At 39.1% G+C, this 17,221-nt stretch overlaps 1 protein-coding gene across 4 annotated transcripts in view; it reads right to left on the bottom strand.

Annotated features, from left to right (window-relative positions):
- The window catches only part of LOC104608406 (alpha,alpha-trehalose-phosphate synthase [UDP-forming] 1), a 92,782-nt gene that overhangs the window by 24,110 nt on the left and 51,451 nt on the right, over positions 1-17,221 (bottom strand). For all 4 annotated transcript variants that reach the window (XR_016077279.1, XM_010274379.3, XM_010274378.3 and 1 more), the window contains 2 exons: positions 13,864-14,014; positions 3,364-3,452 (listed from right to left, as the gene is read on the bottom strand). Coding sequence is in view for 3 of the 4 variants with exons in the window: in XM_010274379.3 (XP_010272681.1) it covers positions 3,364-3,452; positions 13,864-14,014 (240 nt within the window). In the remaining variant the exon portion in view is untranslated. The remainder of the gene's footprint in view (positions 1-3,363; positions 3,453-13,863; positions 14,015-17,221) is intronic.

Genomic DNA, 17,221 nt, shown 5'->3' with positions numbered 1-17,221 from the left:
CAATCCACCAGCTTCATGCCCTCCACCAATCTTCATCCCTGTCTTGAGATCCTGAAAAACACACAAAGAGGGGTAAAAGGTAATGGAGCAATTAAGAGACTTGGTCAACTTACTAACTGACATAAGATTAAAAGGAAATTTAGGGGCATACAAAACTGAGGATAAGGATAAAGGGTCCATGTTAACATTACCAACACCACAAATGGAAGATGTGGAACCATTAGCAAGGGTAATAGATTGTGATGTTGGGCAATGAGAGAGGGAAGAAAACACACCTGGAGTTCCAGTCATGTAATCGGAGGCTCTAGAATCAATAATCTAAGGATTGGGTGTGGATGCCAGATAAGCCATACTTGAGTGTGCGAGAGTGGCCGTGTTCTGCTGAGATGTGACCTGAACAAACCTCTTATACTCATCACGGGGAACACTCATCATCTCCTTCCCAATAACATCTGTGGATGTAGAAGATATCTGATCAGCTGAATGACTCTCCTGTTTGAAGCTACTATCACTAATCAGGGCATGATTGGCCCAAGTTGAGGGTGGACCGTGCAAGTCATAGCAATAATTAATGGTATGTCCATCCATACCACAGTGTGTACACCTCCTCGGACTTGAACTACGTCCTCTGCCATGAGCTCCCCCTGAATCTCAATCTCCAGTGCGACCACCACCACGGTTATATGTAGGTCCATTACCACCACTCCGGCCATATGCCGGTCCACAGCTGCCACTACGGCCAAACTGAGCTCCCCGAGCTCCACCTCTAACACCACGACCTCTGGATATTGCAAAGGCTGATCTATTAGAAACATTAGCGTTCTCGGTAGATCTAATGGAAATCCTCCTAAGTCGAGCAAACACCTCTTCTAAGGAAGGGAGAGCTGACCCTCCTACTATCTAAGCCTGCACTGGTTCATAATCAGATTTTAGCCCCACCAAAAATCGAGTCACATCAAGTTGTTCCCTTTGTTGTTGCTGAATTTTGACATTAGAAGTGAGAGGGTGATAAACATTCAATTCATTACGAATGTTTCTCATACTAGCATAGTACTCCTCAAGACTCTGATTACCCTGTTGTAGATTAAAATATTCTTGATACAACTGATATACTCTGGTTGTATTGTCTTGGCCCGAATACAACTTCTTAGCATGGTCCCACACTTCTTTGGCAGTATCAAGAAACATGAAATTTACACTAATCTTGGGTTCCATACTATTCCATAACCATGTGATAATCTGTGCATCTGCTTGCTCCCAATCATCATACTCATGAGAATCGATGGAGGGTTTTTCGTCCCTTATGTGTTTCACCTTCTTATTTGCCTTAAGAAAGACTTCTACAGATTTAGCCCAAGGTACATAATTTTCTCCATTCAGCTTAATGGAGATCATTTGAACATTCAGGTAGTCAGTAGGAACCATCACACTAGTCTTGCTATCGCTATTGTCTCCCATTGCTGAATTCTGGTATGACTGAATTCGGCACACTAGACCACACTACACACTGATTTCAGCACTTATTATTGCTGTAAACTGCACTCTTTACCTCACAACTACCTGAAACTTCAACACTGTTCGAGGAACACTTCCCCTTCGAATCATACTGAAAACTGCACAAACCCTATCACACTACAATCTGAAATCCCACCATACCATCTGAAACAGACTTATCATTTAATTCACGCCAAGAAAATGCATAGAACCTCTTACCTGATCACCCGAAAATAAGACCACACAAGGCACCCATTGCACCACACGAATCAGCCCTCTTCTCTTCATCGATTAGGGGAGGGCTTCTTAGAAACCACAGTAACCGACCATGAACACCATAACTAGAGGCATAGAAACCTCCAAGGGAAGAGGGCGATCACTCCTTTTCAGCCCTTTCCCTTATCTCCAACTGATGGCGAAGAAAGCAAGAGAAAACCCTAGACTGGGTGCGCAAAGAACAGAATTTTGGGCAGATCCGATTTGCTCAGTTTAGCTCTGATACCATATTAGAGTTCGGCCTGCCTGTTAGACTGATAACAGTCAAGGAAAAGAGAGAAGAGAGAAAGAGAGAGAGAGAAAGGAGAAGAGTAGAAGAGAGGACGAGGAAAAGGCCAGATCTGTTTTACATTACTAAAATATTGTGGAAAAGTCACATGTGCCCCTACTTAAGTTAGGGACATTAGGTCTAACATAAACTTACACATCAGCACCTAACCATAAGCACAAAGGCAGAAATACTCCTACATACTCGACACTAACACCAACAAACATTTCAGGGACGAAGACAAACTAGAAGATTTCTTCTGCAATCATCCAGTATCATATAGAGATTTTCTGGTCCCCAAACCTGGAAAACTACCGTTTGGATCCTATGTAGCTTGAACTTTAGAATTTAGTGGCGGAGTGATCAAAATAGGGAGACATAACTAACTCTGCCAATTCAGGGATGCATTTGTGTGTGTGAGAGAGAGAGAGAATGAGTCACTCAGGTGTCATTTATTTGCTTCATTTGGTTGAAAAATTTACAAGGCCAATGACCAGAGTCATACTTGGAGGTGGGAATCAAAAGGTGAATTCTTCTTTTCTTTCGTTTTCCTCATTGGGTACTGATAGCACCTTTTCTTCAAGGTAATCAATGTAGTTGACAATTTTTTTTGTATCTCCGACCACCTTATTATGCACATATAAGTACAGATGCATATATGTTAAACATAACATAGAAAGGATGGGCCCAGAATAAGGCCCATTACAGAAAGGAATATAAAAGGTAAGAAAGAATAAACAGCCTATGGGCCATTCGGCCCATCCTCTCTACATATATATATACACATACACACACATATGTATGTATTTATGTATGTATGTATGTATGCATGTGATTATTTATGCATATTCTCTTACAGTTAACAAATTCCTAAATATTCTCTGTTCTCCATTTTCTCCATTTAGTAAACCATTCTTAGTACTATCCCACTTTTCATTCATAATTTCTCTCTGATGTTTCTCCTCAGTATTGATTCATAAAAATCATTTCCTAGTTGATGACCTAAACAGTAGTAGACTAACCAAAAGTTACAGGTGCATACATCAAGAAACTAAAAGCTAAATCATAATAATTTTCTGGTAAGGCACCTTTACCCAACAGGTCAGCAAGAATGATTAGCTTAACACTTAAACTAACATTTGATAACCAATTAATTAGTTAAGAGTTTCCAAAGGCTTCCTAGAGAATAACAACAAGGTAAAACTCAAAATGGTCATGAACCATATCCTTATTCCAAACCATTCAAGGAGCAGATCATTTTCAGTCATAAATATCTTGGTATAATTTACATGAGGAACCATTAAATCAGACTGATAGAGACAAACCAGGTGATGTATGGGAACAGCAGTCAAAGTTCCAAATCTTCCATTAATGCGCCCAACAATTTCATGGACCTGGCTGGTAAGCTTTTGATCTGTCAGAGAAAAATAAAATATATCTATTGAGTAGAACATATAAAGAATGGGTAATAAAAAGCAGCAGCAAATGTTAAAGCTAATATAAAGGACTGAGAAAAAGTACATTTATGATATAGAAACTTGCCCACAAGACAATTAACTGATTAAGAAAATGATCACGTTCTCAAATGAATGAAGTTTTAAATCATGGCACAAGAAATTCAGATATCCATCCTTTTCATTTTCTTTCTTTCTTTTTTCTTTTTTCTTCTTTTTTTTTTTTTTTTGATAGTAACCAGATGGACTGCATTAAAATGATAGTGATCAATAGAGAGTAAACATCATTAAGCTTAATCTCAATAGGCAGTCTAGACACTAAGCTTAATCTCAATACATGATCATCCTATTTACAACCAGAACATCTAATCTGAGAGAGGACTCACCCAATACAACTTGGACCGCCCTATTCCACTTTGTGCAAGACTATCACTCAAATAATTGGCTTGTCTCCTGATCCACCTGAATGAGATATCCACTTTTTTCATTTGATAAATAACAGTGTTTCATTAATGAATAAACCAATTGCCCCAACAGAGGTAGCAGTCGACAGTTACAACACCATCTTGTCTTACCCAATACAGATCAGAATTATCAAAACATTACAGTAACATTACAAAGTATCCTAGCCCTAGTTCTCCCCAATCCAAGAACTGTCTAACTGGTCCAGCTTTAGTTAGCACATCAGCCAGGCTATTTGTGCTTTTAGGAATCCACTTGAATTAGGTATTCAAATTTTCGCCTAGGAAATGAGCATGTCTAACTAAAGGCTGACGTCTCCGAGGGGTATCCTCCCTATCTTACATCCAATATATGATTGTCTGATGGTCTCCTATATCAATCTTAGTCCACCCCTTCATAAATCATAACAACCAATTTCAGTCCTTGTATTTAAAGCTTGCAACTCTGCCTCTAGGGAATTAGTGACTCCTATTGGGCCTGAAAAACTCAGAAGTATGTTACTGCTGTTAGACAGTGTATGCCCTTAGCTCCAATCAGATTGATGTACATTACGTCATTTATTGTAAATGAATAAAGTGCATAATTGATTCATGTGATTTGGTGTGTTTCTGTGTAATACCCTTAAACTGGACAATTACGAGACTCGTGTTAGTTTAGAATCTTCACAGTCATTGGATAGATCTAGGGAGATTTATCCTGCCAAGGCTGACATTGATGTGCCGCCAAGTTGGTTGGGGTGGCTTGTCTCAGTTGCTAGAGTGAGACCTGAGGTACATGCAGTGTGGGTTTTCTTGAAACCCTGAACCAGACCAAATTCCAGTATTGCCCTGGACCTTGGAGATAGATGGGCAAAACTAGAATATTACACCTGACCCCTAGACTCAATTATGGTACTGCATTAGGTGTTGGATTGGGCTGTCTTTGATATGCCAATCAGTGAGATCCTTAGAGGGGGTCAAAACCTAGGCATGTTGGGACAGGATCAGCCCCTTTGTCGGAAAGTGAATGATCGGTGAATGCACTCTCTATGATGGAAACCTAAACTGCCGGCAGTGGATTTCAAATATGTTTGAAACTTGGTTTTGCAAAATATATTTATATAAAGATATACTTATATATTATGGTTTCAAAATGTTTGCAAAATTTTTAATTCCCGGGATCCATGTGAGCACTATACCTTGCAACCGAGGGAGAGGTCCTCTCTTGTTGGGCAATGTTTGATCAATAAGGGCTGAGAGGTTAAGTGTAAGACCATTGAGGGTAATGCCTGATGGGCTAATCTTGCATCTGCCCACAGTTCTTGGGTTTTCATAAGGTGGCTGGATCCAAGAACCATTTAGTGTAAATGTTGGGCCTATTAAGAGCCCATGGTGATGGACTCAGGGGTTCACTGTGACATACAGTGAATTCGGCCAAGCCTTGTAATAAAGGCTGAGTTGAACCCATGTGGCTAATGTGTAGATCAATGTTAGGGTCCCAAGCCATACAAAGAGAGCCAACTGGGTAGTAGATTAAAGAGTAAGTGAGCACATAACCTTAATGGGCCTAAGGCCCAATTCGAACTGGGCTTAAGTTAGTTAATTAAATGGGGGTGAATTCAGTTTTAAATTGATTAGGATTAGTTGAAGGATAAGATAAGTCTTATCCATTTAAGAGTCCAGATCCAAATATAAGATTTGGATTAGGAAACTCTCCTAATTAGATTAGGAGGCTGATCCAGAGAAGCCTATAAATAGGGGGCGAATTCTTCGGATTTTACACACAATAGCAAATTGCAGAATTCTTCCCCAGTTATTGCCACCCCTACCCAGTTCGATCTCCACTTGTGGATCTGATCAAGAAGTGTTCTTGATATTGCTTCTTGGTAGAAGAAGCAATCTGAAGTCGTGCTCACCAGCCCTTGCTTAATTCTTGCTGAAGAATTCAGGTTCTTGCTAATCCTGGGTGACAGGTCCTGCCTTCCTCTCTGGGTGACAGGTCAACCAGTCTGGCTGTTTGGATCAATGACAGATTGCAAATACTGCTCAAAATATGAGATGAAACAGGTCTAGTTTCTAAGCAAAGATGCCTTATCAGGCCTGTATTTAGTTAAATAAATAAAGGGAAAAGGTTCTGGTATGAGTCTAGTGATGGAGAAGGATAGTGATGGAGGAGAGAAGAGGGAGACGAACAGAGTAGGGCAAAACAGTCTCTATCAAGAGAGAGAGCTGCCACCCCTGTATGTTTAATTCATAATGAAAGCTAGAATTGCAAATATTACCCCTGTATACAGAGACTTAAGAACAGAGACAAAAAAACAAAGTTAAAAGAAGGGAAAAGACTAAAATATATCTAGAACAAAAACTGTATTTTCACACCTTACATACATTTGGACAGGTGTATGCCCTAGTTCAAGTTCAAGAGAGTAAGAGATGAGTAATATAGGAGACTCTAAGAAGTGATTGTTCTGCCCTGATTACTACCAAGAGGTAAGGAAAATCTAGTAATAAGAAAGAAAGTTCCAAGGATTCTAGGGGAGATGAAGTGTCAGTATTGTGGCACATGTAATTAAACTAGGGAGAATGGTTAAGCACCACATAGTAGATGCCAAAAGAAGAGAACTAGTAATGCATTCAAGGAAGAGATAATCAGATAACTAGTGAGACATCTTCACAAGGTGCTGCAGATGGTCAAACATCCTCATCCTCCAAAAAAAAATTTAGCATCTACAAGGAGGTAGAGAAGTTCTGCCATATTTTGGACAGTTTTGACTAGTATGCTTAGCCTTCAACTTGCAATTTTTTTTCCGTTAACTTATAAGAAGAATAATACAAGGTTTATGTACAATGTGTCATCAAAGATTATATCTACAAGAAAGCTGTTATTAGAGCTAGCCCATTGCTGCTCCCCCACATCCACCCAAGATAACCCAAATAATCTTTTACACTCAATCTAAAGGATAACTTGCCTACATTAAGCACTGCTACTCCTTTGTTTTTTTTTAATGGAAAACAGAAAAGGTTTTATTACTAAATAAGAATTGGTAAAGAGTTGCAGGATCAGGTTGACTGCCTTAGCTAACCACCTAGTACATTACAATTACAGCTTCCCTTGATAGACCAAACCCCAATATGTTGCTCCCTACCCACCCCTTGCCTTGTCAGTCCATTAGCAGATCTAGGATTCATTTTACAATCGCTCTCAAATCCCAACCCTTGGATCAATGCTTCAATTCTCTTATAATGTGTGTGTCAGTATTTCAATGGCCCATCATGATTACCCCTAAGCCGCCCAATTACAACACATGAGTCACTTTCTACAATTATATTTCTAAAATTCATTAATTTAGCCCTTCTAAGGCCTTGAAGAGCTGGCCGTGCTTCTGCCATGGTGGAGGTCTCCTATCCCTATAGGGCCTGAATGCAATGCTAATGGAATTCCTCATTTCTAAATACACTACCAATCCCAGACTGGCCTGGATTCCCAATGTTGTAGCCAACAAAGTTTAATTTTTTGATATTGGGAGGAGGGAGGATCCAAACAACCTTGGTTAAGACTTTATCAAGCGAAAATTCTGCCACCTGCTTCCAATTTCTCATGAGGTTGTCCACTGTATATGTTAAGATGTCTCTAGAGTATTAAACTTATCTCCACCAATCTCTCATATCTCATTTCTTTCTTCCTATATACACCAAATAATGGTAGCTCTCATGCATCTCTAAAGTGTAGAGATAGTGAGAAGATCTCTAGCTGCGGACTATTTTTGTACTTTTACTTCTTTTGTTGTACATCTATTTTCTCTCTTCTATCTGTCTTTTCGACTTGACTCTGACATGGTACCAGAGCAGTTCACGATCTGATCTGCATATAGTATCTTTTCAATCATTTCTGTTGCTGCTGTCTCAAAAACTCTCAAACAGTATTTGGGAGGCTCTTGAGTGTCTTTGAATCTTCTTCCTAGAAAAGCTTCAGATCTGAACTTTACAGATCATTTCTCTGGACTGTTGCACCATCAGATTTCTCCTTCTTCTTGGATCTCCTTGTAGAGACACTGGATCATTCTGAAATCTTAGATCTGGTGTCGGCCAGAGCAGATCTACTGAATCCTTTTGGTTTGGTTTGCATCAGTTTTGATTTTGAAGGGTTTCAACCCACTTTTCAGTTTGGCAGAATACTACAGTTACCTCTTTTGGACCTCGGCTGAAAGGTACTCTCTTGGTACTCTCTTTTCTACTCTCTGGTTCAAATTTTATTGATTTCCTAGAAGTGTGCATTGCTGTCTTTTGTCCTTCAATGGCATCAGAAAGGATGGAGGTTCTCCCTATTAAATTCAATGGCACAAACTATGCTTTATGGAAGTTTAACTTTCAATTCCATGTCGAAGCCAAGGGTCGTTAGGAATATCTGGATGGTTCTGTAGCTAAACCTGATGATTCAGATATTAAGGGTCATAACCAGTGGAAGATCGATAATGCAAAAATTGCATCATGGATCCTAGGATTAGTCGAAACCGACATTGCAATCCCTAGGAGAGGGTATAGGACTGCCTATGAGATGTACGAGTACTTTGAGAAAGTTTATTAGCAATCGAACACCTCTAGATAGTACCAGATAGAGGTTGGCATCTTCTCATATTATCAGGGAGAAAGGAAAGTCTAGGAATACTATGTGGGGTTTATTAACCTCTGGACAGAGTATAGTACATGTGGGAACGGATCCGTCAGACTGATTCGTGAAGTATATGAAGGAATACTTTGATAGAAGGAAGATTATGCATTTTCTCAGGCCTGAGTTTGAAGTTGTCAGATCTAATATCCTAAGCCGAGGAACACTTCCTGACTTAGATACTATTCTTGGGGAAACTCTGAGAGATGAAACCAGATTTGCTACACAGACCACTTTTGATGGGAGAAAAGATTCCAACATTGATGTTGTCTTCCTGGAAACAGAACCGAAAGGGAAGGACTTCTCTAAAGTACAATGCTATGAATGTAAGGAGTTTGGGCATGTTGTCTTCCATTGCAAGAAAAAGAATACATGCACTTATTGCAAGCAGTTCGACCATATCATTACTGAATGCCCTACTCGGCCTCAGAAAATTGGTGGATCAAATCAGAAGAAAGAAAGCTACATGGCCTATCAGACTGTTGTAGATGGATCATGGATCATATGCCTCCTCCATTACTTTTGTGGTTGGCCAAAATGACACCTCCGGTGGCATGTCTGAAGAATGGATTCGATAGCTCATGTCCTCGGTCATCTCCTTAGCCTTCTCTGTTATTGGCCTATCTGGTAAGTCACCAACCTTTTGTCCTTCACCAAATCACCTCTGGTATATTGACTCGGGAGCCTCTAACCATATTATAGGGACCACACTCGATCAGTATCCCAAACCCATCTTCCCAATAAACACATTGTCACTGCAAATGGTGAAAAATTAGATATATTTGGCTGTGATGATCAGTATTTATCTACATCTAAGTCATCTCTATTTCATTTATCCAAAAATTTATTTGTACCTAAGCTCACCGCCAATTTGATTTTTGTTGGCCAATTTGTAAAGGAAGTTAACACTGTCTCATTCACTTCTGATGGTTGTTTGATATAGGACCGACAAACTAAGGAGGTGAAGGGGAAGGGCGTAGACTGGGACGACTATTTGCTCTGGCGTTTGAGAAGAATAAGGTTGCACCCATTTCTACTTCTTATTTGCTTTCTACTACTTCTGGTTTTGAGTCCTTTAATTATAATAATGATTGGCATTTGTGGCATAAACGCCTTGGCCATCTGTTTTCTAAGAAACTTGATCAGTTATTTGCTTCTGATAGTTTACCTATTTTTGCTATTTCCTTTAAGAATGTTAATAAAGATTGCATTACTTGTGGTTTATGTAAGAGTCACATTTCACCTTTTCCTTCTCACTCTGAGCATGCTACAGTTCTATTTCATTTAATACATAGTGGTGTTTGGTCGTCTCCTGTTGTTTCACGGTTGGGTTATAAGTACTTTGTAACCTTTATTGATGACTGCACCCGTTTCACTTGGGTTTATTTTCTTCGAAAGAAATCTGAAGTTTATTTTGTATTTAAGCACTTTCATGCTTATGTTACTACCCAATTTGATGCACGGATATGTGTGCTACAATTGGATTCAGGGGGAGATTATTTTGGTGGGGATTTCCAAACTTACTCAAAACAACATGGAATTCAATCCCAAAAATCCTGCCCAAGCACCCCACAACAAAACGGGGAAGCAGAAAGAAAGAATGGGCATATTTTGAGTGTAGTCAAAACACTTATACAAGATTCCCATGTACCCTCTTGGTTTTGGGTGGAAGCAGCCGGCACTGTTGTGTATCTCAAAAATCATCTTCCTTCATCTGTTTTGAATAATTCTTCCCCTTTCCAATCTCTCTTCCACAAACCTTCAGATCTATCTATGCTCAGGGTTTTTGGTTGTGCTTATTTTGTTCACCTTCCACCTCGTGAACGCACAAAGCTAACAAAACAAGCGGCTTTGTGTGCCTTTATGGGGCACAATTCTGAACATATAGGACTCCTTTGCTATGATCCTTCAGTCTGTCGTATTCGAATCTCTCATAATGTAGTTTTCCTTGAGAGAGTGTTTTTTTGAACATACTGTAAAATTTTCATCTCCTTCCACTTCCTTGTTGCATAGTTTTGACTCTACAAGTACCCTCAAGCATACCAATATCACCTCCGCAACAACTTTAGACCTACTTCAAAAAGCATTAGTCTTCTTCAATCTTAATGCCCCCCTCCGCTCCACCACCAACTGCTGATCCAATCACTCCAACTGCCCCAATAAGTGCACTTGATCCTCCACTTGAACCCTTTGTACCCACTTTACATCGTTCTTCTAGAATTTCTCACCCACCTGACCGCTATGGTTTTTCACTAAACCATAGCTCCTTCTCTGTTGTTTTATCTACCACAGACATTCCCAGATCTTACCAGCAGGCTATAGTAGAACCACATTAGAAAGATGCCATGGATTCTGAGATCTGAGCCCTTCTTGAGAATGACACCTGAGACTTGGTCAAAGCTCCACCTGAGACATCTCCCATAGGGAGTCAATGGGTCTACTCCGTGAAGCTGAAATATGATGGGAGCCTAGATAGATACAAGGCTACGTTGGTTGCACAAGGCTATAAACAGGAATATGGGATAGATTATGAGGAGAACTTTGCTCCTATAGCAAAAATGACTACTGTACGACTTCTAATCGCTATATCTACAACCAAATAGTGGACAATCCATCAAAGGGACGTAAAGAATGCTTTCCTCCATGGGGAGTTGAAGGAGGCAGCCTATATGAAGCCCCCTCCTAGATATTGTACAAACCCATAGCTTGTTTGTCATCTAAAGAAGTCACTCTATGGCTTGAAGCAAGCTCCTAGAGCCTGGTTTGAGAAGTTTAGATCTGTTATCATTGATGTAGGCTTTATCCAGAGTTCTTCAAATCATTCTTTATTCATTTTAAGACGGAAGCAGGGAGTGACGATCTTACTTCTTTATGTCGATGATATATTCATTACAGGGGATGATGTAGAAGGAATTGTTGAGCTGCAACAATTACTTAGTAAATCCTTTAAGATGAAGGACTTGGGGCCTCTGACATATTTCTTGGGGCTTGAAGTGAGACGAAACTCTCGGGGTTATTTTGTTAACCAACAAAAGTATGTGGCTAATCTAGTTAAACTGGCCAATCTCAATGACTCTAAGATTGTGGATACCCCACTAGAACTAAATTTGAAACTCAGCAAAGATGATAATTTTCTTCTAGAAGATCCTACTCTTCATCATCAACTAGTGGGGAGTTTAATCTATTTCACCATGACTCAACCGGATATATCATATGCAGTTCAACTGGTGAACCAGTTCATGTCTTCTCCAAGACAACCTCATTTATCTACAGTTCATCGGATCATTAGATATGTACGAGGCACCTTATCACATGGGATATTTTTCTCCTCTTCATCCCCCACCTTACAGCTTATGCAGACACTAATTGGGTTGGATGCCCTGACACCTGACAGTCCACTACCGGTTGGTGTGTATTCTTAGGCAACTCCCTTATCTCGTGGAAGTGCAAGAAACAACCTACTATATCAAAATCTTCCACTGAAGCTGAGTACAAAGCTCTGTCTTCCATGTGTAGTGAAATCATATGGCTCCGGGCTCTTCTACTTTAAATACTTAATGAACCATCACCATCTATTCCTCTCTATGCAGACAATGTCGGTGCAATCAAAATTGCCTCCAACCCTGTCTTCCATGAGTGCACCAAACCATAGAAGTTGATTGCCACTTCATCCGTGATCTCCTTCTTGAGGGTGTTATATCTCTTCCTCTTGTCTCCTCTAGGCTCCAACTGGCAGACCTATTGACAAAAGCAATGACTCAGGCTCGACATCTATTTCTCATGGACAAACTGATGCTTATTCCTAGGCATCAATTTGAGGGGGAGTGTAGAGACAGTGAGAAGATCTAGCCATAGGGCTATTTTTGTACTTTTACTTCTTTTGTTGTACATCTATTTTCTGTACTCTTTCTTTTGTACACTAAGGGAAGATTTGTCCTTTATATAAATATCTCTTTTAGGGTGTCAACAGTCACAAGGTGACACACCCACCAAACTGTTTGTTCTGTTCTCTCTTCTATCTCCTATCTTTTCAACTCGACTCTGACACAAAGGGCTTTGCCCCTCTCTACTTCTTTAGGAGCTAGAGAGTTATCATCTCTATTTAGTGGGTGATAATATTGTTGCTCCACATATCTGCAATATGATTGCCAACTCATCATGTTATAATACTATGATTAGTATCTCATGTACTTGTTCATAAAATATATATATATATACTATCTTGTGTACTCCACATAGCATTGGTAGTTTCCACTAGGAAATATGTCGATTCTAGTAATATTTCATGCCAAATTGTCAATACCCATGAAAATGAAAATATATCATAGAAACACTAGGAAATATGTTGATTTTAAACCATGGGTATCGCCAATCCGTTTCTCTATATTGGGGTGGTAGCCACCACCAACCATCCTCTAAAAATACATATAGAAAAAGCTGACAATTCTTGATTCATCTTCACCAACAGATTGCTTGAATCTCAATTAACTTGACAATTGAGCCTTTGGGTATATTTTAGCATTCTGCTAATATCAGCTACATATTCATTTCCCAGATCCAAAGTCAGGTACCTACTTGATTTACTCCACCTTGTCTGCATAATGTTTTGGCCTATTAATAATAGTCTTCCTAACTTTCAATTTCTAATTTAAAGATGCCAACAAACAAGAGTTGTCTTTAACATGAGGAGAGGTCCTTTAAGATGAAATTTATGCCATAATTAGAGTGAAGAGAGGAATCCAGAAACTCTTCCCAGAACAAAGAATTAACCTTAAGGAAGTTTCCTGGGACATTATTTATTTATTTTTTATCAATAACTGCAAATTTCATTAATGATCAAATCAAGGTACAAAAGAGATGAAAGAGGAGAGATAAACTCTCTTAACTCTCATCAGCATATTAGCAGTGTTACAATTGAGCCCAAAACAATTGAGTCTTTCCCACCCCTTGTTTAGCTAGTACATCAGCAAAAGCATTAGTGGTTCTTTTAACCCATGTAAATCTCACATCTATGTTTTGTGTCAGCCACTTGAATTTCCTCCTCACTTCTGAAGTTCCAGAGTCCAACTTCTCAATTAAATAACCCAACTAGAAAACCCACTTCCTGAGTCATGTATATCACAAAGAAGAAAAAGCATGCTTAGCGAAGGAGCATATATTCGGGAACATCAAGGACATAGCCAATTCAAAAGATAATTGTGCCACTTCTGATAAGCAAATGCTATATTAGAAAGAAGATAAAGTAAATTTAGTGAAGGAGCATACATTCAGGGACATCTGTTCTTGTTGGAACAGCAATTTGCAACAAGACTACTTTATCACGCCAATCTGGGTTTTCCTCAAGGAATTTTTCAAATGCTAGTATCTTCTGGGGAATTCCTTTAATCATGTCAAGACGATCAACACCTAACATTACCTGCCAAACAGAAATAACAAGCAAATAGAAAATGAAAAGCATATAGACAACAAACAAAATTTCTATATAGGAACAAACAGAACAAAAGGTCTGAAATTCAGGCTCCATTTGGGAAGAGTGCAAATACAAATATGTAGACTGCAAAACCTTGTATTTTGTATTATTTTGTATGTATTTGCACTGTACGTATTTGTATTTGTACTCTTTCCAAACTGAGCCTCAACAACATAAGCCAGTAGCAAAACACTTCATTTCATGTAAATTAGTGCTCCACTAATTGCTTGGCATACACCAATCATGTATAGGAAAATAAGAACAAGAAAATAGCAGAATATGATACGTATGTCAATAAAGGAAAACTATCAACATCTTATTGATTGCATAAACAATTCCAAAAATGTGATGAGAAACAATGCTGGGAAAATCTTTTAAGTGTTCCACATAGCATGATATATCAGGATCATTGAAAAATTAACCATAATCCCTGTAAATAAGAATAAAAGACAAAATCTATTAAAGACACAATCAAAAAGTTAACCTGAAGAGGGGAAATCAAACTCTCATGGAACTCTTAAACTGATCTCCAAGAAGGCATGAACCCTCTACTCACTCTTTCCAAGACAAGGCATTTTGATTTCCCCAAGAAGTACCATAAAATGATAAGTTTCCATTTTTGTTCCTCAGGCAAATGCTGCTCAATGCTCCCACATCTTTAATCTAAGGAACATTAAGGTTTGGTATACAAGACATTTCTACCAACTGATTTATATTACAAAGTATAAACACATTCCCACATGGCAACAGAGGTCAATAAGGTAATATGTGAAAGAGACAAAGTTGGCCCTTGTAAGATGTATTGTCATTGTTAATAGTAAAGTGCACCTAAAGACATGTTCTATGCAGTTTACATTATATGAGCCATTATAATTTTTTCTCCCATGATTTGCTAGGCCGTAAATGTCCATGAAAACGCAAATGCTTTGCCTTTCTTTTTTTTTTTTGACAATTTAAAGAAATTTATTAATCAGCAATGGAAAGTAATACAATGTCCCCAAGGAGAGGCACAAGCTGCAACCTCTCCAGGCTAGTTAAGTACAGATTTCCAAAATAATAACAACTTACAAAGTAGCACAAAAAAGATCTTCCCTGGAAACCCCCTGTTTGGCTAAAGAATCAGCAATAGTATTAGCAAACCTGCTAACCCATTTTACCTCAACTCTCATATTGCTAGTTAACCACTTTACTTTTTTTTATGAGATCTTTGTAGCCCCAAATGGTAGTATTCAGGTTTAGAAGCCACCTTGTTACCACCAGAGAGTCCCCTTCAACTAGGAGATGCTCCACCCCAAGCTGGTTAGCGATCTGAATTCCTTGTACTGCAGCTAGTATTTCTGCCCTTGTAGAGTCCCCCACTCCTACTGGTCCTGAGAATAAGGAAATTATGTTGCTGTCCTTATTTCTCAGGACACCCCCTATACCTGAAGGCCCAAGGTTACCTTGGCTGCTTCCATCAAAATTCAACTTGATGACACCTTCTAGAGGCAGAACCCATTCTAACAAACTTCTATTCTTCTTTGTCGAAGTATTAGCTATTACTAACCAATTCCTCCACAAGTCATCAAAGGAGAAATCATCAAATATATCCAAGGTTTTCAGCCAATGAATTGCTCTTGTTAGGATGCAGTCCTTCACTTCATCTAATCTTCTCTCCTTCTCTAAGAAGACTCTTGCATTCCTTTCCTCCCAGAGAGTCTATAAGGTGGCTGCCCTAACACATTTCCACATGAACTTGCCTCTTCTAGTGTGACATACAAAAAAAGATGGGTTAAATAATGAACTCAAATCAGAAGGTAGAGACCACCTACCTCCAAATAAACAAAGGCTCCAACTCCATAAAGCTGTAACAATCAACAAATGGAAATAGTCCTAATTCAGGGCCTTACACAAGGAACACCAATTCGGGGAGAGACAAAGAGAGGGTCGCTTTTTCTGCAAGTTTTCCAAGGTATTGATTTTCCCATAGTAGACTTCCCAACAGAATACAGCAATTTTGGGGGGAATAGGTCGCGCCCAAACTTCTTTGAAGGGGAACCCTTGGGAATTGGGGTGAGAACTGAGGGATTTTAGAAAAGAAGAACAAGTAAATATACGTTTTGGAAGAGGAGTCCAAACTCTTTGATCAGAAGATGTGGGGTCCAAACAAACGGACTCTAGTAAATGAATTAGCTCAATAACACAACTCGATTCACCGTCCCTTAACCCTCTACGAAAACCAAAATCCCAGTTTAAAGACAAGGGAGTTAACGGGTTTGGGAGAAAATTTGCAATTGGCTCATTTTTATGAAGGGAGAGGGAATAGAGCGAGGGGAATCGATCTTTGAGGGGTTGAGTACCCACCCAAATATCCTCCTAGAACCGAATAGCATCACCAGAACAAACATCATACCTGATAAAACTGAGGAAGCGAGGGAGAATACCATGTATAGCCTTCCAAGGTGTTGTAAGGGGTAGCTCAACGAGATATCCCGACATCCCAACCATTTCTTGAGCAGCCATGAAATGCTTCGCCTTTCTTTACCGAAAAGGAAAAAGTAAATCAAGGTTCCTAAAGCTTTAATAAGAAAAAGAGTGGTTACCACACATCTCCTGCCTATTGAGTACCCACTCTAGCCAAACCAAGGATTAAAATTTTGCAACTTATCAAGGCGTATCAACCGATATGTATTGTATAGGTGACCCCCCAATATGCCCCTACAGTAGGATATTCAGGACCTGACCTGGTTCAAAGGGTAGATGGGCCTTAAAGCAACTTCCCTGAACCAATTTGAAAAAAAAGAAAAACTAAAAAAAAAACATAAAAGCATCCAATAATTCATGCCAATATGCCATATTGGCATGTATCAAACTATCAATATTTAGAACCTTGATCCAAACTGATTGATAATGCATTGCAAGATCAAAGATGTGAAGTTGTGAACTTGTCTTTTATTTCATTGGTAACAAAAAACATAGAAGTTTATCAAAGCATAGAAAGAAGAACAACAAAGAAGAGAAATCTAAAAATGTAATTTGGTTGATCTAAGAATGAGCCCCGATAAATAAAATTATAAAACCATTTGTTATGAACAAGTTAAGAATTTATGACCTGAACATGGACTTCTTTGTGTTTGTCTCAAAAGGCTTACTTGGGGTCCAAGGGCGGTTAAA

This window comes from Nelumbo nucifera, chromosome 6 (genome assembly GCF_055504915.1).
Source record: "Nelumbo nucifera cultivar China Antique chromosome 6, China Antique-T2T, whole genome shotgun sequence".
Taxonomy (NCBI): domain Eukaryota; kingdom Viridiplantae; phylum Streptophyta; class Magnoliopsida; order Proteales; family Nelumbonaceae; genus Nelumbo; species Nelumbo nucifera.
The sequence above is the reverse complement of the archived record's forward strand: the minus strand, read 5'-3'. Positions and strand labels throughout refer to the sequence as shown.